This window comes from Drosophila mojavensis, unplaced genomic scaffold, assembly GCF_018153725.1.
Source record: "Drosophila mojavensis isolate 15081-1352.22 unplaced genomic scaffold, ASM1815372v1 contig_81, whole genome shotgun sequence".
Taxonomy (NCBI): domain Eukaryota; kingdom Metazoa; phylum Arthropoda; class Insecta; order Diptera; family Drosophilidae; genus Drosophila; species Drosophila mojavensis.
The window spans coordinates 2,693,586-2,720,654 of NW_025318907.1; the positions used below are offsets into that span (position 1 = coordinate 2,693,586).

The 27,069-nt window shown below is 36.7% G+C and overlaps 1 protein-coding gene across 5 annotated transcripts in view; it reads right to left on the reverse strand.

Moving 5' to 3' along the window:
- The window catches only part of LOC6580543 (putative uncharacterized protein DDB_G0291608), a 97,764-nt gene that overhangs the window by 45,426 nt on the left and 25,269 nt on the right, over positions 1–27,069 (reverse strand). For 3 of the 5 annotated variants that reach the window (XM_015164254.3, XM_002006338.4, XM_032730528.2), the window contains exons 3-11: positions 15,294–15,519; positions 15,004–15,239; positions 8,178–8,311; positions 7,827–8,111; positions 7,569–7,761; positions 4,971–5,095; positions 4,689–4,907; positions 4,474–4,615; positions 4,331–4,406 (exon numbers count right to left, since the gene is read on the reverse strand). In XM_015164254.3, coding sequence (XP_015019740.1) covers positions 4,331–4,406; positions 4,474–4,615; positions 4,689–4,907; positions 4,971–5,095; positions 7,569–7,761; positions 7,827–8,111; positions 8,178–8,311; positions 15,004–15,239; positions 15,294–15,519 — 1,636 coding nt within the window. Of the gene's footprint in view, positions 1–4,330; positions 4,407–4,473; positions 4,616–4,688; positions 4,908–4,970; positions 5,096–7,568; positions 7,762–7,826; positions 8,112–8,177; positions 8,312–8,456; positions 8,568–15,003; positions 15,240–15,293; positions 15,520–20,851; positions 21,107–27,069 lie in introns of those variants that run through there. The other 2 variants (XM_015164256.3, XM_015164255.3) reach the window with 2 other exon arrangements.

Sequence of the window (27,069 nt, forward strand, 5' to 3'; positions counted from 1 at the left end):
AATTTTAAATCTTGAAAATTACTAGAAGTATTTAATATTTAAATTATAGATTGACTTATAATATATTTCCTCACATAATCTCACATAATATAGTTCCATTTATATTTTATTAAATCTTTATAGCTATAAAACCTTTGTAATTAATTTTAAAATATCCAAGATTATTTTATACTAAAACATAATTTCTTTAATTAAAAAATTGTAATTAATATTTGCATCCCAAATTCTAATCTAGTTCACTTTCCCTTTGCCATCGCCAACAATTTTCATTTGACTAACCCAAAACGGCGACAGTCTTTGGCATGCAATCATGTTTGCCAATTATGCAAATGCTGCCCACTGTGCGGCACTGTGGGGCATAACTTCGTAAATACTCCAAACACTTGGCTTCGTGTTTACCACAATTTACTGCGACTCGAGTTAACACAAACAGCAAAACTTCAGAAAATAAATGCACATTTTTTGCCACATTTCCGGAGAAGCAGAACTCTCGCTCTGCCACACCCCCAGCGCCCAGTTACCGCAGTACAACCAGTTTACCATCCTGGCCGACGAAGAAGACGACGAGGACGACGGCGACGGCGACGACGACGACGACGTCGTTGTCCTGACAGCTCCGGCCAAGTTGGGCCACAATAAAGTCGAAGAAACGGGTCGGAGAGGTCGCAGCTTGCCATAAGCCAAATATGTCTGTGTCTGGGTAGCTGTCTGTGTGTATATATATGTATATGTATGTATTTATGTATGTGTGTGGGTGTGCGACGAAAGTGTGGCAATAAAAAGGATAATGTAACTGTTATTCTACGCAAAACGGAAACGGCTGTGTGGCCAGAGGGTCGAGCTACCCCCTGACAGTCGCTTGGCAAGTGTTTGAAATATTTTTGTGGCAAAGGTGGCAACTAACGGAGGGGGCGCGCCGGCGGTGCGGGGGCGTGTCGACTGGCTGTGGATGTGGATGTGGGCGCAAAAGTGAAAAGCACAACCGGAGTCGTAGCTGCTGTGAGTGACTGAACAAGTGCCAACGAGGAAACGACTGTCAGTGGCTGCAGGCGGCGTTGGGTAATGGGAGATGGTAGATGGTAGATGGTAGATGGGAGGGGGCGAGCTGGGAGTGGGCGTCGTTGGTCGGGGTCGATTCGGGTTGATAGGGCCGAGAGCGAGCGGCCCCTGTCGAGAGTGCAAAAGAGCGAAGCCGGAAAATTGTGTGGAAATTTGAGCTTCTTTTGAAATTGAGGCCGGAAATGGTAGCCCGCCCGCCTCCCCTCGCCCACCCCGCACAAACGACCACAGCATGTGAGGTGTGAGAGCGAAAGAGAGAGAGAGACTGAGTGAGTCACAGAGAGGGAGAGAGAGAGAGAGAGTGTGAACTGAGAGTCAAGCCGACGCGCAGAGAGCGTGCCAATATGTGCAAGAGCGAGACTGAAGTGGGTGTGCGAGCGAGATGGCAGGCGCGCCGCTTGTTGTGTTAAACAAAATGTTTGCGGGTGCAATAAGCGTAAATTCAGTGGTTTTATGTTTACTTATTCAGCACGAAACCACCCAACCCCACTCCTACACACACACACATACATATACACATTCACACTAACTGACTGCCTCGACCGATTGGCACGGGGACAATTATTTGATCCACACCATCTACGTAAGGAGATGCGGTGGGTGTGGGGGGTGTTATGGCAAGAGGAAGCCCCCAATAGTCGAGACGTGTGTGGTGCGGGCTGGTAATATACTTTTGCAAATCGATGCCAACTCCTTAAACGATGGGTGGCACGAGCTGGGTGGGTTCTGGGTTCTGGGTTCTGGCTCGTGCTGGGCCATGGTGAAGGGCGCACAGCGTAGGGCGGAAGCGTGTGGCATGTTGAATGCTCTTGAGTGTTTTCGTATGGTTGACAGGATAACACGAAGTAATTCAATTCGAAATACTTTATGCTGTTGCTTTTATTATTTGTGCTTGTGGGACTCTCGTCTGTATGTTTCATTTCGTTTCGTTTCGTTGCGGCCCGTCTCGTCCCGTCTCGTTTCGTTTCTTCTCCTTACTTTTGCTCGACTCGTTTCGGTTGCTTTCGCTTCTTGTTGTCGGAAGTGGCATTTGTGGTGTGGGTGGCGGGGAGCTGGGGGGTATTGTTGCTTCATAAAAAATGGTGTGCAAAGTTACACACAGTTTCCTTTTCGGTATGCGTGTGTGTGTGTGCGTCTGTCTGTGCGGTTTCTCTGTTTATTTATTTTTATGATGTTTCCTTTTTGGCATTTTATTGAAGAAGTTTACCGACGCCATTGCTGCTGTTGCATAAATAAGTGAGTGGCATGGACATGAGAGACTACTATACCCCACACCACCTCACCACCCCACCCACTCAGCCCTTCGTTTAACCACCCAACACACACACACTGTAAACTGTTCGACCAACATCTTTTGCAATTCATAAAAAAATCAATATTTATTGCAGACGTTGTCGAATGCCCCACCGAACCACCTCAGCCCAACCACTCGACGTGCACCGCCCAGTTGCTCCAACAATTTGCGGTCTTCGCTTGTTATTGAGCATTTAATCAGTTGATTTCTTATTCAGTTTTCTGTTCAGTTCATTCCCAGCATTTTCCTTTCTGTTCAATTTTTTATGATCCCTTCATGAAAAGGGACCGTTAGTTTTGCAAATTGATTGCGCAGCAAACTAGGGAAATGCAATTAGGAAAACTTTTTTTCCCTGAGCATTGGATTTATGTAAACTTACAAATATTATGAATAGAAATCGCTGTGCAAAGGCACTAATTAAAATATATCATATTTATGCTCAACTTGGGCAGGGCAAGTAAAGAAATCAGCAACGAATACAGTTAATCTATGTGATACTCAATATAGATAAATTGATGAATAGTTAGGGCATATATGTAAGATATAGGGCTGATTAGTCATGGCTTTTTATTTGAGCTATAAGTTTCACTTCGATAAAAGTAATTGATAAAGTGATAAATCAAGTTTTTTAGTTATTTATTTTATCCTAGAAGGACGTGAAGTGATATAGTATATATAGTATATAAGAAGCGTTCATCATATGCACTTTTCAGTTAACTTTTAATATAACGAATATAATATAACAAATTCTTGTTGAATTTGTTCTTGAAATGAGTTTATAGTTTTAGAAGTCCTGAACCATATTTATAATTCAATTAAATAGTTCACTAACTTTATTCATGAATTGTATGTATTGGTAAATCGCTCATTAACAATTTATATTATTCAGTTATAAAAATGTTGAACAGCCTAATAAAATCCCAGGAAATTATCATTTAAGAATATCAGACCTATGATTTATGAATAACTTAGCAAGGGCTGCTTATCTATTATACCTCAAGAATTTTATTCACTTGAAATTGATCAGATTTAATTAACTTCAAATACAAAATTCCACAAAAAATGTTTTGAATTTTTTTTTTTTTTTTTTTTTTTTTGTGTGAGCATAAAGTGAAAATAGAAAAACAAATTTATTTTATACTCATAAGGCATAAGGTCAAGGCATATAACAAACAAAATTGGCAAAAGCAGAAACAGAGAAAAGACAAATCAGACTATATACAGAAGCATAGAGAATGCAACTGCATTAAAATATTTGGCTATTTAAACTAAATATAATTTATAATATATAATAAACATCAATATTGAAAAATCAGGGAGTAATTTATATATGGAACATATACCAAAACAATAAATTATAGTTGCATATCTATACAACATTAGGTATTATGTCAAGAGAGATAATTTCAAAATATTACCCAATAATTTAATTAATTATTTCTTGATACTTATAGTATCTTCGATAAATAAGTATTTAGTATTTAAAAAATATAATTAAATAAATACAGATCAATTATTAAATAAAGTTCATTCAACCTGTTATCAACCGCACATCATTTATCTTTATAGATAAGAAACTTGCGGTCTTTTCTAGCTCTGTCTAATCTCACTCATAAATTCAATTCGCAAACATGCATAATATCTGGTAATGCACTCCTCGCCAAGATTCCCAACAAATGCATTTGAACTTTGAACTTGCAAGCGATGCGCACATGGGGAAACTCGGTAAATTGGGGACCCAGTTTGTTGACAAAGCTAAACGCTTACCGCTAAGACTATTACGGCATGGGCATCGAGCTCATCAATAGGTAGAGAGCAGGGGCTGGGCGTACGGTTAAGTGAAACCAATTGAAGTTTATTGACGCGAATTGGGTTTCACTTGAACCGGGCACCTCGAGACGCTTAAAATGCGTTTCACATTACCAAATGCAGGCAGAGAAACATAGAGACATAGGGAGAGACAGCGAGAACGCTTACCTTCTTTAGACTTTTCGTATTGCTTTGGCGACGTTGTCTTCTTGCTTGGAATGGGCCTCAGTGCGTTACTCATAAGCTGTGGGGATTACAAATGCATTGACATAAGGTTTTCCATTGCTGACGTTGGTTATTTTTGTACTCACGACGCGATCAGAACGTTCGCCGCAGGGCAGACGAGCCACTGAGACATCGGGACTGTCCTCCGGTGGCGGCGGCTGGGGCACCCAGTTGTAGGCCCGCCTAGAGATGGGCACCCCAAAGCGATCATGCTGCGACGCCTGTTGCCTGTGAAAGTGGAAGTGGAAAGAATTAGTTATATGTGCTTAATGGGACTTTGATATAATCTCTTATCTCTTACCTCAAGCTCTCATAGCAGTCCAGGCATACCACGGCGTATTCTCCATTCTCTAGCAAAAGTCCATCGTCGCTCTTCTGATGCTTAACGAACGGAAACTCATTGACGGGCAGCGCTCGCACCCGCTTTCTATAAGTCGTAATGCCGCACAAATGGCAATTGTAATCATGCCAATTGTATTTTCTATCCGCTGGATTAACGCTGGGACTTTGAGCTTCATATCTGCGCAGCAAGATTTGGTTTATGAATTTTATAATATTTATATTGAAATTATCGAGAACTCACTTGCGCCACTGATTCAGCATGGAATGATAGCAAAATGTGCAGACTAGAGCTGAATTGTTTCTCAGCTGTTCGGCATTTGGCAACGAATTGTGCTTCAGCAACAATGGAAAATAAGGTCTTGAGCCCTGCAAGCAAAGGAAATTGATTAGAATACTCAATTTGAAGATATTAACAAATTTGATAAGAATAATGTTGAATTAATATAGTATACATATTATCTTAATATTTACTTAAGAGAGACAGAGAGAGAGAGAGAGAGAGATAAAGAGGTGAAATAAGCAAAAAAAAAACAAAAACTTTTTATGACAAATATAACAAATAAATTGCTCATACCTATCATAATCATCACAATTTCGATACATATAACCGAATTAATTTAAATATTAATTTCTAGATTTATTCTATGTATGCATGTTCAATCTTTGAGTACATACAACAAATCATATAGCATAAGTTTAGTAAACATAGTTGATACTCTCTTTAAACTAAATACATCAATATTAAATATATTAATGTAACAATATAAAAAGTTCTGATTTCATAATATGCTAAATGTTATATTATATTACCTAAATTCATATTAATATACAAAAAAAAGTCCTGCTTTCATACTAAGTTACATATTATATTATACTACTTTATATTATACTTCATACAAAATAATTACAAAAAAGATTTTAAACTTTTTGTAATACTTTTACATATATCTCGAGATAATATTAATTGAATTTACATTTTAAACACGAATTTAAGTTATATACTTGGATTTTTCAAAGGTTCAACAATATTTGACCAAGAAAATGTTTTTGAGTGAATTTCTGAAGGAGAAGATAATCATTTTAAAAGATGACATAGACATATGGATGACTTAGGATACCAAAATTTCACTCTAACCATTCTATTCACTAACACTAACACTATTCATACTGAATTTACCAATAAATTCAACCAACAATTTTTCAAATAATTAACCTTTAGCATCATATCTAAATCTATACTGTTTAATACATTAATTATTTGGTATATAATTACAGCTCTGATTGAAATCTGTACTGTAAATAGTCATAATTCAAATTATTCCAGCTCCTCGATAATACTTGCTGCTCCATTATAATACACTTTCACAATTTGTATAATGACTTCTCTAATTCTTAATTATTATTATTCTGCTTAGTATGTTAACTGTTCATTAACATAATTTTCAACAATTTATCTAATGCGAAATATTATTTTCTACAATATTAAAATCTGTTACATATACTCTCATACTTTGTATAAGCACATAATTGCAAATCAATAATTTGCGTACCAGCCTAACCGAAAGATTAAACGCTGTTCTAATTATATACTTATATCTAAGCATACTTTATATGATTGGAGCTTCAACGCTATCTAACAAACTGATATATTTATTTATCTAATTATTTGTTTATGTATGGGTTATTTTTATCAATTCCAATTTTGCAATCTTATCTTTACAACTAGAACAACATTTGTAAACGTGTTCCATTCATGGGGATTAAATATAAGCTAGCCTACTTACAATACTTGATATTAACGGATCTTAACAATAAAAGAACAGTTGACAGCACTCGTAATAGTTAATTATAAATATTTGCAAGCGTACCTAATAAGTTAATATATTATGAATTTTGTAATGGCTAGAAATAAATGTCGACCTTGAGCTGTGCACTATAAATAAATTATATATATTTATTTATCAGTAACAACAGATTATTTGCCTCTGTTTATATTCAAGTTATTGTTGCTTCTATTGGTTATTAAAAGTATCACATCGAAATTCAATATCATATAGGTGTTGGTTATTTAACTATGACAGTTCCTAAAGAAGTATCAAATGACACAATTCTTATATCCAATAGAAAGGTCGATCGTTTACTAAAATTTTGTGTATATTAATATTTTGATAAGTGCCTAATTTCGATAAGAGAACCGAAACATATTAAATTATATTTTTGTCTGCATATTCTCAAACTCGAATAATTGATTATTAAGGTATGGATTTTTGTTAGTGTTTTTAGATATTTAAATGAATTTCGTTATCAGTCTATTTTTCTTGATTGTAAAAATTACGAGCTTTGATTAATTGAAATCAAAATCAATATTGAATAATGCTCAACATTATCTAAGATAACAAAATTCTTTAAGGTTCAAGTTTCCAGAAATAATATTGTTTAAAAATAATTGTTCATTTTCTTCATTTGCTTATATACAATTTAAAACAATTTAGTCAATGGAAATAAATATCTTGAAATTAAATTTGCATAGTAACATTCTTAAGTCTTGTTAGCATAGCCAGCTTAAATAATCTCGAAGAGCCTACGTATTATGGCACTATGATTAAGGCTACAATAAAACTAAGTAACATTAGGATAGATAACAGGTTCTGAGCAGAATTCAATTGAAAAGCTTATAATTTTTGCGTCAAACTTATCTCTGTCAGCTTGAATAATTTACAGAATTTGTGCTTAACTTAAACTGACCTAATTTACTTAAACTAATGACGTCATTTAATATTATTCTCTCTCTCTCTCTCTTTTTACCTCTCTCTTAAGATATATCTTAAGACAGTTTTACCTCTTTGCTGCCGTATAGAATTCTGGCTAGTGTTAGATCCGAGTGCAGGCCACAGAGGAAACAGTAGATTGATGTGCTGGCTGGCGTTGACGAGGAGACCGAAGGTGTTGAGGGCGGCGTACAGGTGCTCATGGCGCCGTGGCGAGATCCATTCGGCGAACTGGAGCTCAGCATGGGCGAGGGTATTTTGTATCTGCAAGGCAAGAGCAATACATTAGTTTCCATTTTAAAATAGATTCAAAATTCATGTAATGAAACCTTCTGTGCTCCAATGGAACACGCTCCGCATCCATTGATTCCCACTGGCTGGTTAAGTAGTTGATGCAATCCTTGCAGGCTAACACACGATTGTTATTCAGTTCGTTGTTATTATTGTTGTTATTATTATTATTGTTGTTGTTGTTGTTGCTAAGACCATTACTATTGCTGCTGACATTGCCCTTGAGACAGGGAAAGTGCATGGCATGCGAGTTCATGTGCTCGGCGCTAGTATAGAGCCAATCCATTTTATTGGACGGCCAGAGAACTTTGCAAATGGAGCATCTGGGGATGGACAGAGATATATGTCTATTAGTAAGGAGTTCGAATAATTAACGTACAACAACTTACGGATACTGGGCGTGGCCATTCTCGATATGTCCCTGGGTTGAGCTGGGCGAACTGGGCCTCGAGTCGTTGCGTCGGATCTGCTTGAAGTCGCGCGCCGTATTTGAGTTCGAATTGTTCGAGCAGGTTTCGTACGGCTGTAATAGAGAGGTTGATACATTTAATAAAACTAAAAATCAAAAAAATAAAATACGTAGTTGTAGACATAAACAGAGCGACGACGCACATGCGAAACGCGTCGTGCGCAACTTATCTAATCAAATGTTATTTAATATTTCATACAATTGATATTCTCTTCAAGAGCCACCACTCGAATCGAGTGCCCTTTCCAACCGCTTTGAGCCGCTTCGAATCCTCCTTATCGCCTCTACACCACATTTCGCTGTATGAGTGCCGACCGATCGTAGAGTACACACTTCTAATCAGAGTAAGCATTACGCTTACCTTGCCTAGGCTTACAGCGAGTACCTCTTCCGATAGATGGCTTCAGCTTTTTGTTTTTCGAATGTTTTTTAGACTCATTCACGAAAGTGAAATGAGTATATTGGTTTTGTGCAATGTCCGTCTTGCTGTCCGTCCGTCTGTCCGTCTGTCCGTATGAACGCAATCTATTTCGGCGCTATTGAAGCTAGAGACTTGAAATTTGGAACACATACTCGTGTATATCTCCGATTTATAAAGTGTTAAAATTTTCCCGATCCGCCTACTAGGGGCGTGGCAAATCGGAAAATGCATTTTCCGATATACCAGAAATCATGTTTGTTGAAGAGCTAGAAAGCTGAAATTTGGTATGTAGGTCCGCGCCAACCACCCAAGATCACAAGCTATGGCGGATATATCTCCGCCCATTAGGGGCGTGGCAAATCGGACAAAACTGTATCTCCTAAAGTTATAAACTTAGAATGCTGAAATTTTGCACGTAAGCTAATGTTTTAATTCTATGAAGATGGGTGAAAAAATTATATATCTACGCCCACTAGGGGCGTGGCAAATCGAACCTGAAGATATAGTGATTTTTCGAATTCTGCTATATTTTAGGCACTATTGATGCTAGAGATCTGAAATTTGGTATATATACGCGGGTTGATCACCCAAGTCCAACCAGCTATGGTAGATATATGTCCGCCTATAGGGGGCGTGGCAAACCGCAAAAGTTTATATCTCCTACAGTTTAAGAGCTAGAAGCTTCAAATTTGGATAGTTAAGTTACTGGTGGCCTCCTCTATCGATGCCCCAAAAATAATTTTTAAGCCTCTTTAGGGGCGTGGCATATCGAAAAATACCCTGTAATTTTCACATTTTTTGAGCGTAAGAATTCAAATTTTGCATTTAGGTAACCGGTTGCTCGTTCTAAGAACTGGCTAAAATTGAGGAGTCGACGGCCACTAGGGGCGTGGCAATCGGCATTTACAGTGCCCGAATTGCGACATTTATATGCGTCAGTCATCTATTTATGTATATGTACACATAAGTAGGCTTATAGGCATTGATAGCACGGAAGGAAACATTTTTATAAAATTAATAAAATATAAAAAAGCTAAAATAACAAAAATTTGCAATTTACAAAAAATTGTTTTCAGCGGGATTTGAACTCGCACCCAACCCAAACAGCATGTTTGTCAAAATAGCTAAAATAAAGACCGCCGGCGCTTCAGCCTACAGCACCACCGCGTCGTTTCGATCAATAGTAGTTAAAATGAAATCACATTATTGTTATGACGCCACATAGCAAAGAAAAGCCAGTGTAGCGGCTGGAAATTCAAAAACAATGCAAAGACAAATCAATCGCAACGGGATTCTTAGAATATGCTAGAGCACGCATTTATGTGTACATACATACACACATACAAATGAGCGCGTGTATAAGGCTGGAATGCTTGATGCTATGCGCGCAGGCAAACATATATAATTATATATACATATGTATGTATTTGCGTATATGTATTTGAGGGCTATTTAAGAAGAACAAATTTAAACTTATAAAATTATTCGACTAAGAAAATGAAAAGTATTAAGTGCCATTCAGTCAAGCTCGCACCTTCCCAATAAAATATCTATTTTATAAAAAACGAAATATGTATGAAAAAAAAAAAAATAATAATAACATAGTAGAGGTTCGAACCTCCCCTACTCTAACATTACTTGCGTCGCCCTTAGCACCCGCGCCACTGCTCTGCTCAAGCAGTCAGTTGCTAAAATAGAATAGATTAATAAGAGAGCGTCATCAGACAAAACTACAGTAACGGCTAGAAAGTCCAGAAATCAATCGAAATTCTAAGAATGTGAGAAAAGGCGCGCTTCTGTCTGTACGCATAGAATAGACGATGAGTGTGTGCACAAGCATAGGAAAATCGCGCTGATCTGCTGTTAGCTTGAAGCCGGTATCCAATGTATGGATATAAATACATATATAATAAAAATCAAAATTGTATAAATTATATATGTATGTAATTTGAATGCAATAGCTATCGATGATTTTCCAATTTTAATGGCAAAATGCCGTGTTTTTTGCTGCGCACTAGACTTGAAAATTGCACTATATACTCTGGTTGACAGCGTTTGGGCTGTGAATGAGTCTTCTGCAATCGGTATCGCCCGACTGCAACGTTCTTACTTGTTTTTTTTTTACTTTTTGTTTCTCTTATCAGTACAGCTGGAATAATATTACTTTAGCTGACCTGAACCGGTTTTACCCCCCAAAAAAAAAAAAACAATTAAAATTTGTGGATGATGAATTATAGCTGATTACAAGTTTCAGTCACTTTCCGGCGATATAAATCACAATTTGATTGAGTATCAACTAATGATCTCTAAGCTGATAAACTCCCTTCAAACTGTAAGTTCAATTTAACTTTAACAAATTCATTTAGAATTTATGGCTAGATTTATTTCTATGCTATTTGTATATTTAGCAGAAGTTCGAATTAATTTAAAGTCCAGTTTAGATCTAGAACTATCCGCTTCTCAGTTCGCCAGTATATGTTGATTTCACTTTCAAATTGATATCAGGTATAAGTAGTTTAAAGTAATCTAGAGGGTATACCAGAGTCGTGTATACTCTGCTTTCTATATCAAACTTTCTTTTTTTTTTACCAATAATAATACTCATTTCTGCAGATGATTTTATTTACAGCTCTATTGCTACTGCAAACTCTTTCCTCCATTTCAAGAGCTTTCATCTTCGAACTGCTCGTAGGCGCCGCAACATTTTCAAGAGCACGCCCACCCCCACAATGACTCGGCAATTGAATGTGTGCCAAACTCTTCTGGCTTTTCAAATACTCATCCAAACAAGTGCCATTAAAGCGTAGCTTCCAAATGTTTTCAAAGTGCTAAACAGTTATTCTTCTGAATCGCTCACCTAAAGTTTGTATATGTATATGATGTTCAAATTCTCAAAAGTACGATGATTTTTTTTTTTTTTTGTGACTAATCTGCAAACTTTAGAAACATCAGAGAATAGATAGATAGGGCTTCTCTTGAAAACCTATACTTGAGATGATCTCAGCTGAATGATCTATTAAAATATATATATATGATAAAATATAAATATTATATATATTTTTGTTATAAAAGTTTTTCTAGCTAATCAATTTTACTCGGATTTACTGAGATCTACTGATATTTGTGCCAATAAAAACACATTCTCTGATTATTATTAAAAGTAGCATTATTTAGGGAAAGTAATACTATTTAGTTCACAAGTCTACTCAACATCGATCTATGTATTGCATGTAATAAGAGATAAGAGAGCAAATCTCTTTCAATCCCTTTGTGGGTACTTCAAATATTTATCAGAGACAGGTTCTATGTCTGGCATATTGCATGACATCATTTTACTAGCTAAACAATAAACTAAATTACAATATATCATATACACTCTGCTGGGTTGCACAAGGTAAACCTAATCATGGCCTCTATGACGTTGAACGCGTACTATAAAAGTGATATAGATATGGATAAATAGGTGTGCGCCGTTGTTTATATTTGATTTAGCATAATGCTCTAAATGACATGGCACGCAGCTATTTGCGCAATATATTATCACACTTTAATTATCTGTTATCTGTTAAGAAAAAAATTGAATGCAAGAGCTTCCCCATATACCATATATAGTATATATGGTATTGTGACAGCTATATGGAGACTCCGCCCACAGTTCTATTGATAACTCACTCGTTCGCTTGCATTTATCTATATTTCATTTGTTTCCTCTCTTTGTGAGCTCTGACCTTCGGCTATCAGGCTCTTGAGTTAAGAATACATTTATGCACCTGATAAACAAAGATAAACAAGTTTACTTTTTGGCTAACTGGGGCAAAGGTTTTTTGTTTTTTTTTTTTTCATTGCGCGCTCTGGCACCTGTTTAAAGATAATAATTTTTTTGTTTTTTTTTCGGCTCAGCTAAACAATTATTTGCACGCCCAAAGACAATTTCAGCGTTGCAGACACGCGAAGCAAACAAACTACAGATAAAGAGAGGAAGAACTGAAATCACCAAAAACAAGAAGAAAAGTTAAGTAAACCAAGTATTTATTTTGCAATTGTTTTAGAAGTCCAATAGACAAGATGTTTGTAGATGTTGTCATATTTATGAACGTCGATAAACTCACCCAAGGCTGCTAATAGAATGAGTAGCTACAAAAATATGCAGGTACTATACATACTACATATGTAACCTACATACATAATATAATATTTATCACATATCACATATCACATATAGAGGCAATTCCTAATTTAATAAATTAGATAATTCAATAAATTAGAGTCACCTATCGTTAATTATCGATATTTTAGCATTATCCCATTTGATTCCATTTCAAAAGATAGTCAAACTTACATTTTCAATATAATATCGAAGCTTTATGCTTGTATTTCAGTTTCAAGAACTTGATTTATATATATTTATAGGATTTTTGAGATTCTATGAAAGACATATTTTTTTCATAGAGAAAACTCTATGTTTTAAGAGTGCTTGCAGAAAGTTTCCCTGCTGATTGTCAAATGAATCACATTTATGACAAGATACGAAAACCCATTTAACTGATACAAATTGTATTTTGGAAGATATGGTCATGTTATTTATAAGAATAAAAAAATAGATATACCTTCGCCGATAACTTGCACTTCAAGTGCCAAACTCAAGATTGATTGAATAAAATATAAACTGCTGCACGACTGCTGCTTAATCATGATAATCTATGAAATTGGCAATTTCGAACCGAATCAACAATCAATTAAGAACTAAGGAAAGCCATAAATAGCTCGAAAGCAGCTGAAATAATTTACGGCTGTCTTTCAATTAACTTGGCTGTCACTAAATATTTCTGGAAACTTGAAACTAAAGTTTAATGTATTCAACAAAAAAAAAGTGAAAAAATAATAAATAAAAGTAAGAATACTAAAGGAATAGCAAAATAATAAATAAACTACTCAAAGCAAAGCAAACAAAAAAATTGAGGAGCTATAAATAAACGGGTGAAACCAGTTTGGGGCAGATGTCTACGGACCGACAGGCCAGTCCAAGTTTACCCACTTTTTGGGGCTTATATTGGAGTCGAAGTGACGTTCTCTTATGCTCTTGCTTTTTGTTTATTTATACAATAATTCGTTTAATTTGTGTCTCTTGTTTAGCTTCGAATGTGGACGACTATTTGCCCCCAGCCGCGCCCAGATCTTGAACGGTAATTAAGGCGCCCACGGGGCCGCTGAGACCGCAGCAGGCCCAGACCTACGACCGCCCTTGCCCGCTCTGTTCCGTACCCGTCCCTGGCCATGCGGCTCTGCCGTGTGCATGCGACGGGGCAATCTAATCTTGACATTTGTTGACTCAAATTGGTTAACATGTTGACACTCGACTTGCCTCGCCTGCCCTCCCATACCCCATACCCCACCCGTCGCCCCCTCCCCCCACTCTCACTGATAAGCAGCAACTAATGAAGCTGCCTCCCTGCCGTCCTTCTTATCAGCTCTTTCCGCCGGCCCATGCTTGCCCACTCGTCTATTCTACATAATTGATATCGCTGCTGGCGACCTTCAGCATGCAAATGAATTACTCAACATGTGTGTGCCCAAGCACCACTAGTCTGTCCATTCACATTGTCCATCTGTCTGTATGTCTATCCGTCCGTCCGTACGTTCGTCTGGCAGGTCATCACCTTTGAGAAATGCTCTCTGGGTTCATTTGGTTATCAGACGTGAGGGCAGAGATCGCCGAGGTGTTATCGCTTCCCAGACTTGCTCTCATTAGCGCGACACGGTCCGAGTTGCAAAGTTCCATTTCTGAATGTATATTATGTACGCATATACCCTAGGTAGCAATTCGCTAAAGGGCATATATCTATAGCCAGAGCGATATGATAGGAATGCAATTTTATATAGTAACAAAATAATCTTTCCAAGAATATTTCAAAAACGGTATTTGAAGTTTAATCAGCTTTAACTACGAGACTTTTCTTTTGTTTAGGGTATTTCAAAGTCGTTAAACTGAGGCTTTTTTCATTGTTTTTCCATGCGATGTGTAATCGCTTTTCCTACATATATATATTTGAGTTCCTACTGTAATCGACAGCTAGTAAATTTCCATGTATAGACACAACAAGACGAACACACACACACACACACACTGAATGAGATATTATATTGGAAATATAAAAGAAGAAAAACGAATCGAAGACGCACAAATTGTTATTGACGTGCAAAACGATTTGTTTTGCTTGAGGCAAACCCAACTGGAACTGGCAGCAATAGGAAACCCGGAAAAGTAGTTCTTAGCCGGACTAAGCCGCAGTGGAATGGAAATTTCAATGGCTCTGGCGAGGCTCACCTTGAAGCGCACATTGCTCGTCGAGTCTGAATTGGCGAGCGACTTCTCCGAGGGCGAATTGCGACTCACAAATGCCGTTACATGATTGCCAGCAATGGCGCCGCTGGCGCTGTACATGGCCGAGCTGGACTCCAGGGACTGCGTGGCTCCAGACTCCGAGGTGGCAGGTACTGGGGGGCCGCCCTCGGCCTGGCTGCTGTGCTTCTCGCAGCAGCCGGCACAGATTTGCACCATGCCTGGAGAATGCAATTTCATTAATTATCATTCATATTTCATCTGCGCCGACTCACCCTGTGGACTGATGGGACTAGCATTTTTGAAGGGCTTCATGGTCTTGATGAACGGATAGTAGGGCTCGCGTTCTGTGTTGGGACAGCAGTAGACCAGTCGCAGCTGCGAGGAGGGCGTATCCGTGCCGCAAGTGTAGCACACAAAAGTCGTCCGCTCCGTCACTGGCGCCGGCGTCGAGCGCTTGCGCAGCATATACGACCGTTGCGACTCCGGCGTGTGAGCAGCCTGAAATGAATACAGGATGAATACATTAATATTTGTTATATTTGGATTAGAAATATATAAATGAAATGCATTAATACTTATTAAATTGAAATAAATATAACTTAACATAATTAATTAATATATAACATACTACTGAAAAATAAACGAAATGCATTAATAAAATTAATTTATTATTAATTTAATACTTATTAAATTTGTATAATAAATATATATCGTATATATGTATATATATATTTATATAGTATATCATATTCATAATTAAATGAGCTAAATCGATATAGTCAACGTAAGTCAGCTGCTTGCAGGGTATCTATTAGTTTGAATCTGTTCAACAGACAGACTGAAAACTTAAAATCTTAATCTTTAGTCGCATTTAATAAATATATAACATTTTAATAATTTACAATATATAAATAGTATATAATGCCCTTAATCATCTTATTTCGTCGTAATTATTTGATTTTTCGCATATTTATAGGGTATTATACCGTGAAAAAGTTGAGGTTGAGTCGCACCAATTGTAATATACAAAATTTATCTAAAATCTTGTATTAAAATAGTATATAAATCATTAATAATAAATCTTAATACCCTCAAAAAATTTTCTACACAATACTGCACTTTACAGGGTATCTACCAACTATAATCAGTCCAGCAGAAATAATAAAAACATCTTATTCCGCATCTAACAAATATACGTCAGTTTCACTTTATTTATAGCAGTTAATTTCCTTCATTTATAGTGTTTAAAAATTATAGGGTATACAAAATATTAAATTGTTTACACCAAATAATGATTCAGGTAAATCATCATCTTACTACGCAGTTTACAAGGTATATATCAGTTGAAATCATTCGAACAAACAGAATTGAGTTATCTTAGTCCACATCTAGCAAATATACATAAACATAATAAACAACAAAATCTTCACCCCCTACGTGCGACTTCGTAGTGCCCTTTTTAGTATATTTATAGGGTATACAGTTTATAAATAAACAGAAAAACAATCTGAACTCACGCCACTTGAGGTGTGAAGTGCAAATATGAGAGCGTGGCTATTTAAAATCGTTTACCGCACTTGCGAATTCTAGCGTACATCAGTCAAAATGGGTCCGTAATGTCTATGACTCAGATTAGTTATCTATTTGGTAGCTGTTGCTATAGTAAAACAAATTCATAACTGTTTATTTTTTGTACAGCTCGCAATGCAATGAATCAATATTATTGCAGCTATTAACATTGAAAATAGAATTAAGTTGAGCTCTTTGGGTATTCCCATTGCAAAGATCAAGTCATAAACCATTTCATGACCTCAAAACAAAATACTCAACACATCAATTTATTGTTAGTAAATGAGTTTTTGAAAGCAAAACAATGCTGAACTAACTCCATCTACAAGCGGAAATATCCAGCATCCGAACAGACATGATATAAATTATTTCATTTAATTTCGTTTCATCTATAATGTCAGCATTGCTTGCATTTTTACCAAATTGTATGCTATAATAAATCAATCTTCAAGTACTACAATAAAACATTTCCTTAACACCAAAAAAAAAAAAAAAAAACAAACAAAAACAAATTAAAAATGGTTTTGCTAATAACCTAAACAAGATTTACGAAATATAAATGAGTGTTAAAAAGATAAAATATAGCTACAAACTGATTGATTTATATATCACATTAATTAAAATTATATAAAAATATATATAGAATTGAACGAACATTAAAATTTGTTTTGTAAACACGAATCAATTTGAAAACTATTTAATTTCTTGGTATATTCATATAGGTCATTAAAAGTATATATATGATTCTAGCTGTATATATATGGTTTTATAAACATATGATTTTATATCGTACTATAGGCGAAGCACTGCGTATAAAACTTGGGAATATAGAACATTTTCCTAGTTTTAACCGTTTAATCTTTTAGAAGAAGAAGGCTACACAAAAGTATATAGACATATACAAATATACAGTAGAATACCGATAATTCGAAATAACAAGGGGATCTGTTTTCATTTTCAATTTTCACAGAAATTCATATTATCGAAAATTATTGAGAACGAATTTCTTTCAAGGGGATCAATTTTTTTTTCGATTTATCGCGATTATCGATTTAGTGGGGTAAGAACTATCGAGACTCGACTGTATTTGTTTATATTGTTTAACAGACAACTATATGGTAGTAAAGTACAAAGCTCTATTACAATTTAGGTAAGCTAAAAAGGCAAACAGATTTTAATGAAGTTGAAAAGCTGAAAATGCGATAAACCAAATCAAACGAGTGACAATCATTTACAATTTTTATGACAAGACGCGAATCGATCATCAATCAGTTGAGTAGTCATCATCATCAAACTTTAGCTGCTCGTGGCAATAAAACCGATAATTTATGGTTTTTAGGCCTACAAATTATGCCCTTAACTCAACTTTACGGCAAGGCAAAGCGAACTCTGAACATAATCCTTAACTGTTTAGCTTAGGCTCTTCGTCTAATTGAATGTATGTTGATCATATGAGCGATAAACATCATCAGATTGTTACACACACACACACATAGAGACGAGCACCCGTTGCTACTTAAGCTGCTCATAAGCATCGTCAAATTAATTCGCATGGCCTGTCCATCAGCATATGACAAGAGCCATTTGATATATTACGTATACGCTCAAGTAGCTCCCATAGAAACAGACGTATCTACCTACATGCAAGTATGTCTCTGTGTGCGTGTGTGCGTGTATTTGTGTTTATTTATATATGTTTACTCTGTTTATTTGTTCGCAAATCCTCCACTTTGCTCAAATTGTATCTGTGCCAAGCATATATATATATATTCATACATAAATATCAAATGTACATATCTCTCTATACAGAGACAGTGAGACAGTCAGACAGACAGAGTTTCGTATCTGGGCAGCTGTCTGCCGTTTCCAGTCGTATCTGGTTAAGACAAACACGCAAACTCAACCGGCATTCATTTATTTTATTAGGCACTAAGCAATTTAATTGTTTGTTTACTTTTCTTATTTCCATTGTGTGTCAGATTTTTTGACATTGATATGCGCGCATTTTTATTACACAACTCGTCCCGGGCACGACTGACAGTCCATGACACACACACACACACACACACATTTTGAATTTCCCCCTCTGTCTGTGTGTGTGTGTGTGTGTGTGTGCACATATCAATCTGGACAGCGTCAAGTCATCCATATTTATTGATCCGACGCCGAGCGGTCAAATGGCGTCGCCTGCGCCGTTGGCTTCTGTTGGCGGCACTCTTCACTCTCCCGCTTCCGTTCCCGCTCCCCGGCTCTCCCATCTTTGCCCTCTATCCGCCACTCACAATACTTTGGCTCTCTGCGTTCTCCCTACCCCTCCCCTTGCCCTTGCTCTTTGCTTAAGCGGACACGTTCGTCATTTTTCGTGCGCTCTGTTTTTTTATGCTCGTTTTTCATGTTCATTCGTTTCATTTGCTGTCCCTCTTCCACTTGTACACAGCTGCCGCACATTTTTTTGCAGTTGTTGTTGCTTCGGTTTCCATGTTGCTGTTGTTCTTATTGTTGTTGTTGCTGTTGTTGTTGATAAGCATTTTCAAAATGGGGGTCATGACCGTTTAATAACTTTATGCGAAGAGACTTTTTCTCTTCTCTTTTTTCTGGTTATAACTTTTGTTTCGCCTTTTGTTTGATTGCTTGCTTGTTAATTACAGTGCCAACGTGAGAGCGACAGAGACAGAGACATAGAGAGATGGGCGTTTGTTCTTGAGTTCAAACTTCAAGAAAAAAGTATTTTTTTACGAATCTAAGCTGATTTGTATTTCTCTTTATATGTATATAAATTTTTTTTCTTCATTTAAATTATATAAAAAATAAAAATAATATAAAATAAAATAAAAAATATAAATAAGAAAACAACAACTTTTTCGTTAATGTATTACTACTATTACGTTAATATATTACCATTAAATTTCCCATTTAAAAATAGAATTATATAAAAAAAAAACTCCCAGGCATTTATTAGATTTTATTATATCTCGACTATAATAAACAAATTCAGTTTTATCTCTACTCTTAATGTTTTTTTTTTTTTTTTTTTTCGTATTGTGCAATTGCTCTATCTGAATTTGAATTATTTTTGCAATTCTCAATGCCAACAGCAACATGTTCTATGCATTTAGTTATTTATTTATTTACTCGATTAATATGCATCGATGTCAGAGCACAATAAATTTACTTGTTGGAAATTTGGGTCAATACGAATACGTTTTATTGCCTCTATTGGCATGGCTAATAGATCGTACAGTTCCATACTTGATACAACAGTAACATCCAATCGTTCATTTGTTAATAGATATTTGTAATTATGCCAACATTCTCCACTTATCTCATAGATTGCGTTATCTATTAACGCTAAATACACAATGTATTATTTATTCGATACGCTCAATATGATAATATTCTCAATCATGTACATATGTATATGTATGTGAATTGTAGCAGAGCTATAGGAAGTTCCCAATCAAGTTGCGCAATCAGCAATGATTGCTTCCGTTCTCAGAGTTATCTACGATCTGGATTTTTCTCTAGCCACTATTAAATATTCATTGAATTTAAAATGAAGTTCTATGCATTGAATATTCCTATGAAAAAGCTTTTGTAATGTTTTGAAAAGGTTTTTCTTGGTGAGTATTGAAAATGCGAATTGATTAATGAATATACGAATATATAAACAAATTTTTTTTAATAGCCTAATCAATAATTATATTGAAAAAATAATGCAAAATAAATAAATAAATAAATAAAATGAGCCTACATTAAATTAATTATAATAACGTAACTAGATTTCACAAAAACTTCTATAAACCTTACGAAACCTTGAATTTAGATTCGGGTTTTTTCAAAGAAAGTTTCGATTATCGCTCATCTGAGCTTTGTAAGACAAATTAAACATTTCTTTACAGGGTATCTCTAGGAGCATATTGAATTTCAAATCACATCTCATAACAATATTTCTTTGAGACAGTTTGACAATGTGAGTTCGGAGAATTGAACACATTGTAATTTATTCTAGTAACAAATCCAATCAAATTTTAATTTTAATTGGTTATGAATTCTATAGAATTTAAATGAATATAAAATATTGTTATACACTCGCATCAATTATTTTAAGTGTATTCATAATAATAACCAATCAAATTTATTCCATTTATTTATGTTTTATTCATAAATAAATAGCTTTAATTATCTTAAAACTTGTTGCAACAAGCCTTATAGAAGAGCTCCCTATCTTTCTAGCAATATCCTTCACCTGCTGCTCAATTACCTTTTCGCTCTGCTGTTCCTTTAGGATGAGATAGGTCTTAAGTTTCTTATAATCCCTCCAGCCATTCGTATCCTTTGGCTTGAAATTGATAACTGCTGTGTCGGCTGCTGCAGTTGCTGCGTTTGCGACTGCATCGCTGCTTTTAGAGCTGTCGCCGACGACAACAGTTAGATTCTGTGCCATTGTCAGATATATGTATTATATATTCACGTTTACAGTTAATCACAAGCAATTTGATAGAGTTGCTATCTCATAATTGTATTTGTTTTGTGTATATATTATAAATAATTTTTTTTTTTAATGTATTTATTTTTGTATGTAGCTATTTTCACAGCATTTTCACGTTGAATCAAAGCCGCATTTGTATGAATCACATTTTTGCGGTTTTGTTGATAAATTTGCGATTTATTTGCGGCAACACCTTAATTACTACACGAACAAAAATTCAATTAAATTGAAACTGATATAAACAAATGGCAAGTGTTGTCGTTGTTGTTGTTGTTGTTGCTGCTGCTGTTGTGCATTTGGGCGTGCAAAATGCAACAACAGACGACGACATGCCGACAGACGGCCAGATGATGCATCCGCATCCGTTTCGAGCGAATGAGAACGAGACTGGAGGCCGGCCTCCCGACACGAAACTCACGCACGCGATCGGTGATAGACCCCAAAGTCGAAATGATGATGGCGTTGCAGATTAAGTTGTAGCTAATTACATATGTGTGTGTGTGCAGCCTGCATAGGTGTGCTGCATGTGCTGCATGCAACGTCAGCCGAGTTAATGGAATCGCGATCATAAACCATGCCACCTGCCACGCTGCATCACTTTCTCAATGAGCTTTACCAGCTCTGAATTAACAACAATAATAATAAATAGTTTTTTTGTTGTTGTTGTTATCATTAAGATACGCAACCATCAATAGCAACTCGAATTCACCATAAAATATAACTAATATCAATTAATCATCGCATTAGCTCTGCCTATAAAACCCAATTCATCCTTTAAGTATGCAAGGATAAATCAAGCACGAATCGCAGGCGCGTGGCCTTGAATAGTCTCGCACAGGAACAACAACAACTGCTGTTCGCTGTCGCTTGGGTGAGTGAGTGAGTGAGCGAGACAGCACGAGAGGTGGCAGGGTGCGCCAATTAAGGTCTGACCCACTTAAATGACAATGTGCGTGCGACTTGGTCTAAAGTTGTTGCAGTTGTTATTGCTTGCCGCTATTGTTGCTCGCACTCTGCTGTTGCTATTATTATTCCTGCTACTACTAATATTATTATTATTGCTGTTACTATTGTAACCGTTATTGTTATTGTTACTGCTGTGAGCCCATTCAGGCGACATAAATCAACAGTCGCACGCAAATAAATCAAGTTAAATAACCGATAACAAATACAAATACAAAAGACGACGCGACGTTGTAGTCGTTGACTGAGCAGAGGCAGAGGCAGAGGCAGCAGCGAAAGCAGCAGCGACTGCACATGAAACGGTTATTTTTAGAACGGTTCACAAACACGAACGTGTCACGCACACACACACACACACACACATACAGAAATAACCAAGTAAGCGAGGCGTCGACGCCGCGTGTTTTAAACGCGCAAAACGGTAGTTGCTGTTGTTGTTGTTGTTGCTGTTGTTAATGTTATTATAACTTGGCTTGCGCGCACTTGTTCAAGCACCTTTCGTACACGACATTCATGTAGTTCACACACACATAGACAAATGCGCACACTCACACACACGCACACTAAGGCCAACGCGCAGAGAGGTTAAAGCAATTCCACTCTGCAAAATGGCCGGGCGAACTCTAATAAGAGTAACAATCGCTGGGCGTTATTAGAGATGGCAGCGTGACAATGACAATTGTCTCTGTTGTAATTGCTGTTGATTGCAGCACATTAAATTATTTAGCATTTTTTTTTTTTGGTTACTTTAACTTTAATATTCATTTAATTTATATTTTTATTTATTTATGTATTATTATTTATGTTTTTTAAATTGATGTATCACGGTCACAATATTTACACGTGCACACGTTTGATCACGCTGTGATCTTTGAATTCTGAATCACTAGTGCAAAATCAGGCAATGGCTTAAACAGACCCGGCGTCTTTTGTCGCTGCCATTGATATATCGGTGTTGTTTTCTTTTTGGCTTAAACCAGTTTGCGGCAATGCCACCGTTACCGGCTACCGTTGCGATTATTGCTGCGCTCACTGTTGCTGTTGTGTTGTTGTCGTTGTTGCTGTTGCTGTTGCTGTTGCTGCTGCTGTTGTCGATGTCATCTCAGTCGGTTCCTTCTGCTCTGCTAGCTCTAGAGCAGGCAGAAGACATTGAACCGCATTGACAACCGTGACTTTTGTTTGCTTTAAAATATATTAACACACTTCGCTTGAATATTGTTTAAACATGAATACATACATATGAATACTTTTGTATGTCAGATATGTATGTACACACAGCTTTTATTTTATTTTATTATTTTTTTTTTATTGACGCTGTGCATTTATCAATTTTGTTTTATACAAACACGCACACACAGACACCGCTGAAAGTGTGAGTGCTCATTAAGCGATTGCCGCAATTGGTGCGTGATAACGTCACACACACACACGAACACACACACACAGGCAAACACGCACAGATAATAAAACGACGTAGTGAACCGAACCAATAAACAAATTGAACGGGAATTCGAGTTCGAAACGTGCGTCCCAATTGGAATGCCTACGCCTGCGTCCGACAACCGACGACGACTGACTGACTGCGACGTCGCGCTAAAAAGCTGATAGAGCCGGAGCCCTGTTATTGTTATTATTGTTGTTGCTGCTGCTGCTGCTGCTGCTGTAGCAGTTGCTGTTGTTGTAGTCATTGCTGTTGCTGCTGCTGCTTATGTACGTACTATTTGTTGTTTTTATGTGCTGCGGGCGCAAGGAAAACAAAGCGGAACGCAGCTAAAACACAAATGCAAACAAACAACGCAGTCGCAGCCGTCGACGCGTCGTGGGCAGCAGAGAACGAGGCACGAGGCGTCAACAGCTATGAAACCGAAGCTAAACGAGCCAAATTGAAGCGGCGAATGCTAAAACAAAAACACCAAAGCGAAAGAGCACACAAGCAAAAGCGCCATCAAATGAGCCAGTGCGTGCGCCAGCTAGTGAACGCCGATGAACTGGTTCTTTTCTAGCTGTTACAATGAACAATAAAAACGAAAACGACGTTCAGGATTAAACTAAAAAGCTGCTAAACAATGAAGACAAAAAGTAGAGAAAAGTAAAACAAAAATTCCAAACAATTTTCTTATTAGAATGCCAAAGGATGCAGGATGGCGGAACCAAATTTTCGCCATGTGCCCAGCCCTGGAAATTTCGAATAACAATTTGTACACGCGCTGCCAGTTAACAACAGCAAAACAAAAGGGCAGGCAAGCAAAAACAAACAAACAGAAGAAGAAAGGCAAAAACAAACAGCAGACAAGCAGAAGCGACCGAGACATAGAGAGAGGAAGAGATGCGGAGAAGGCAAGAAGGGGTCGTCACCTTTAACAGTGGGCGGCAGCCATGTAAACACGAAGAAGGCAAAGAAGAAGAAGAAGACGACAACGACCACGACGACGACGATGAAGATGGGAGTCAATGACGACAACGTAACGAGCGAGCGAGCGAAAGAGAGAGAGTGGGACAGAGAGAGACAAATGTAAAGCATTGGTACTTGGAGGTCGAGGCAGGATACATGTATGTGTGTGCTTATGTATGACTAGGTATGTGTGTGTGTGCGTTGTTTGTTGATGCGTAGTCAGTGTGCAGTTGCATTGGCGCCGGCAACAACAACCGGGGCAAAGCAACAACAATTGCACACACACACAGACACATAGAATGAAGCGAACAAACAAACAAACAAACGAACAAACATGCATACCTAAATTGCATTGTGTATTTATTTATTTATTTAGTCGATGGCAACACCGACAACGAAAGCTGCAAACGCAATCTGCACAATGTGCCATGGCAACAGTGCCCCCCGGCTCACCTTCGCCATCTTTTCAGTTGAGGTATGCAGGGTATGCAGCACTCAGACGCACTCACGCCGAGCATTTGAAATAAAAGAGTTCGACACGGCAGCCAACAGACAACAGACAACAGACAGTGCCATGCCATGCGACACCTGGACAGACGCAGGGTGTAGATGATGGAAATTTAATTAAATGCGAGGTTTATTTAATTTTAAACCTTTTCTAAGCTTTTTATAAGTTTTTATTTGTAGCATTGCTTTACAGCCCCAGCCGCCCTTTACTCTCTTACGTAAAGTTTCCTTATAGAGGAAGTCTAGAAGAGTAGTAAATATGAAAAAAATAAAATTTAAATACATATGATTAGAAATTTTAATAATTTTTTATATTATTAAAATATTTACTATATATTTATATATATTTATTATATATGATATAATAGGTATATTTTCATTAAACAACTTTAACTCAAATAGAAATTGCTGTTTAGTATTAAGAATATCTTAAAGCTTTAACATTATATACAAGTTCTTTCGGTTTTCAATCGAAATTGCAATCGTTTAACTTTAGAATACCTTAAGACCCTCTGATATGATAGTATTATGCTAGTATTGCAGACTTATGCTAGTGTAAGCATTCAATAGAAATTGTAGTGTAATTATAGTATACATACACACATAGATCGAGTTAGCCCTAAAATGTTTTCAAGTGTAAACTACTCAAAGACCAACAAGAAAATCAACAACAACAACAACGGCAACAAATCCGACACGGAATCCGACTCCCGCGTGGGACACTGTATGGAGCCCAATGAAATGTTAGTTCAAAGCCAGACCAAGTGTGAAATAATCACATTAAGCAACAAACACAAGCAGAAGACGACACTTGGCAGACAGTCAACACTTGCTCGGCTGACAACAAACAAACAAGCCAGCCAAGACTCTCTGTCTCTCTCTCTCTCTGGTTGTTGCCCAAGTAGGTTGTCAGGTTGCAGAAGACAAGGGCCACGGAGTTAAGAGTCATTGCCGGGGCAACCCACAGGGAATCGCACTCTAAAGGCAATTTCAACAAAGCAGAGTCCAGTGAGACAACTCCAAGTTTTCAAGAGCAGCAGATGAGAAACGGGATAAAAGATGCAATTGCATCTGCCTCAAATCAAAAAGAACTTTAAATTAAACTAGTAAAATTGGAATTTAACGGAAAAGAATACACTTCTTGAAGCTCCACGATGCAGAATAATTACTTTTGCTCAATAGCCTATGAATGATTCGATCTTTTGAGTTACTTAGTTGTTCAAAAATGATATATTCTCTTCCATTAAGTTTTATAGCTTGCCATTTGATCAATAATTTGAAACTATAATAAACAATTTACTCTGCTTATCGCTCACAAGCTGCTGAACTTGCTCACAGTTAATTCAATAGCTCTTCTAAAAGAGCACTTAAAAATTAGCTTTTAAGTTACACGAGTTTCCCAAAACAATGAAGAACTTTGATGGGACACGGCTGACTGCGTAATACTTGTTCGTAACATAAAACAAAAACTGAGTTCATGTTTACATTAAATATTGAATAAGCTGAGTATAATGAATAAGAAATCAACAACATAAAATTCTCTACTCTTGTCTATGCAAAAAATAAAAATAAAAATAAAAAAATTATATTATATAGTAAATAATCACTAGAGAAATAAGACTTACTTAGCGCTATTTTAGTTATTATAAATGATTGCAAAATACATATAGCTACCGATTTTAGCTAGTCGAGACGAGGTTAATTCACTTCAGCTACGGGTAATAATCAAAGAACATAGAGCTAAAGTCATTCTCACTTCCTGCTAACAGTTGCAAACAGTTTAACAAAAACAACATACCCACGCTTTCTATTTTCCCTGGGTATACAAATCATGCTCAGCTCTTACAGAAATGTTTTAATTATCATTTTATTATGCTCAGAATTTTCGCTAAATGTGTGCCTTGTTTATGCCGCGGCGATGTCTGTACGCCTCAATTTTGCAAAGCATCTAATTGGATTCTTATTTGCGTGAGTGTGTGTGTGTGCGTTTTTCTTCTCTTTTTTAATTTATTTCACACTTTAAACGAAAAGTTGAACCTTAATGTCAAACATTTCTAAATAGGGAGCTGCGAAAAGCAGAGTCAATGAGCTCATGACTCATCAGCTACATCTGGATATATAAATAAAT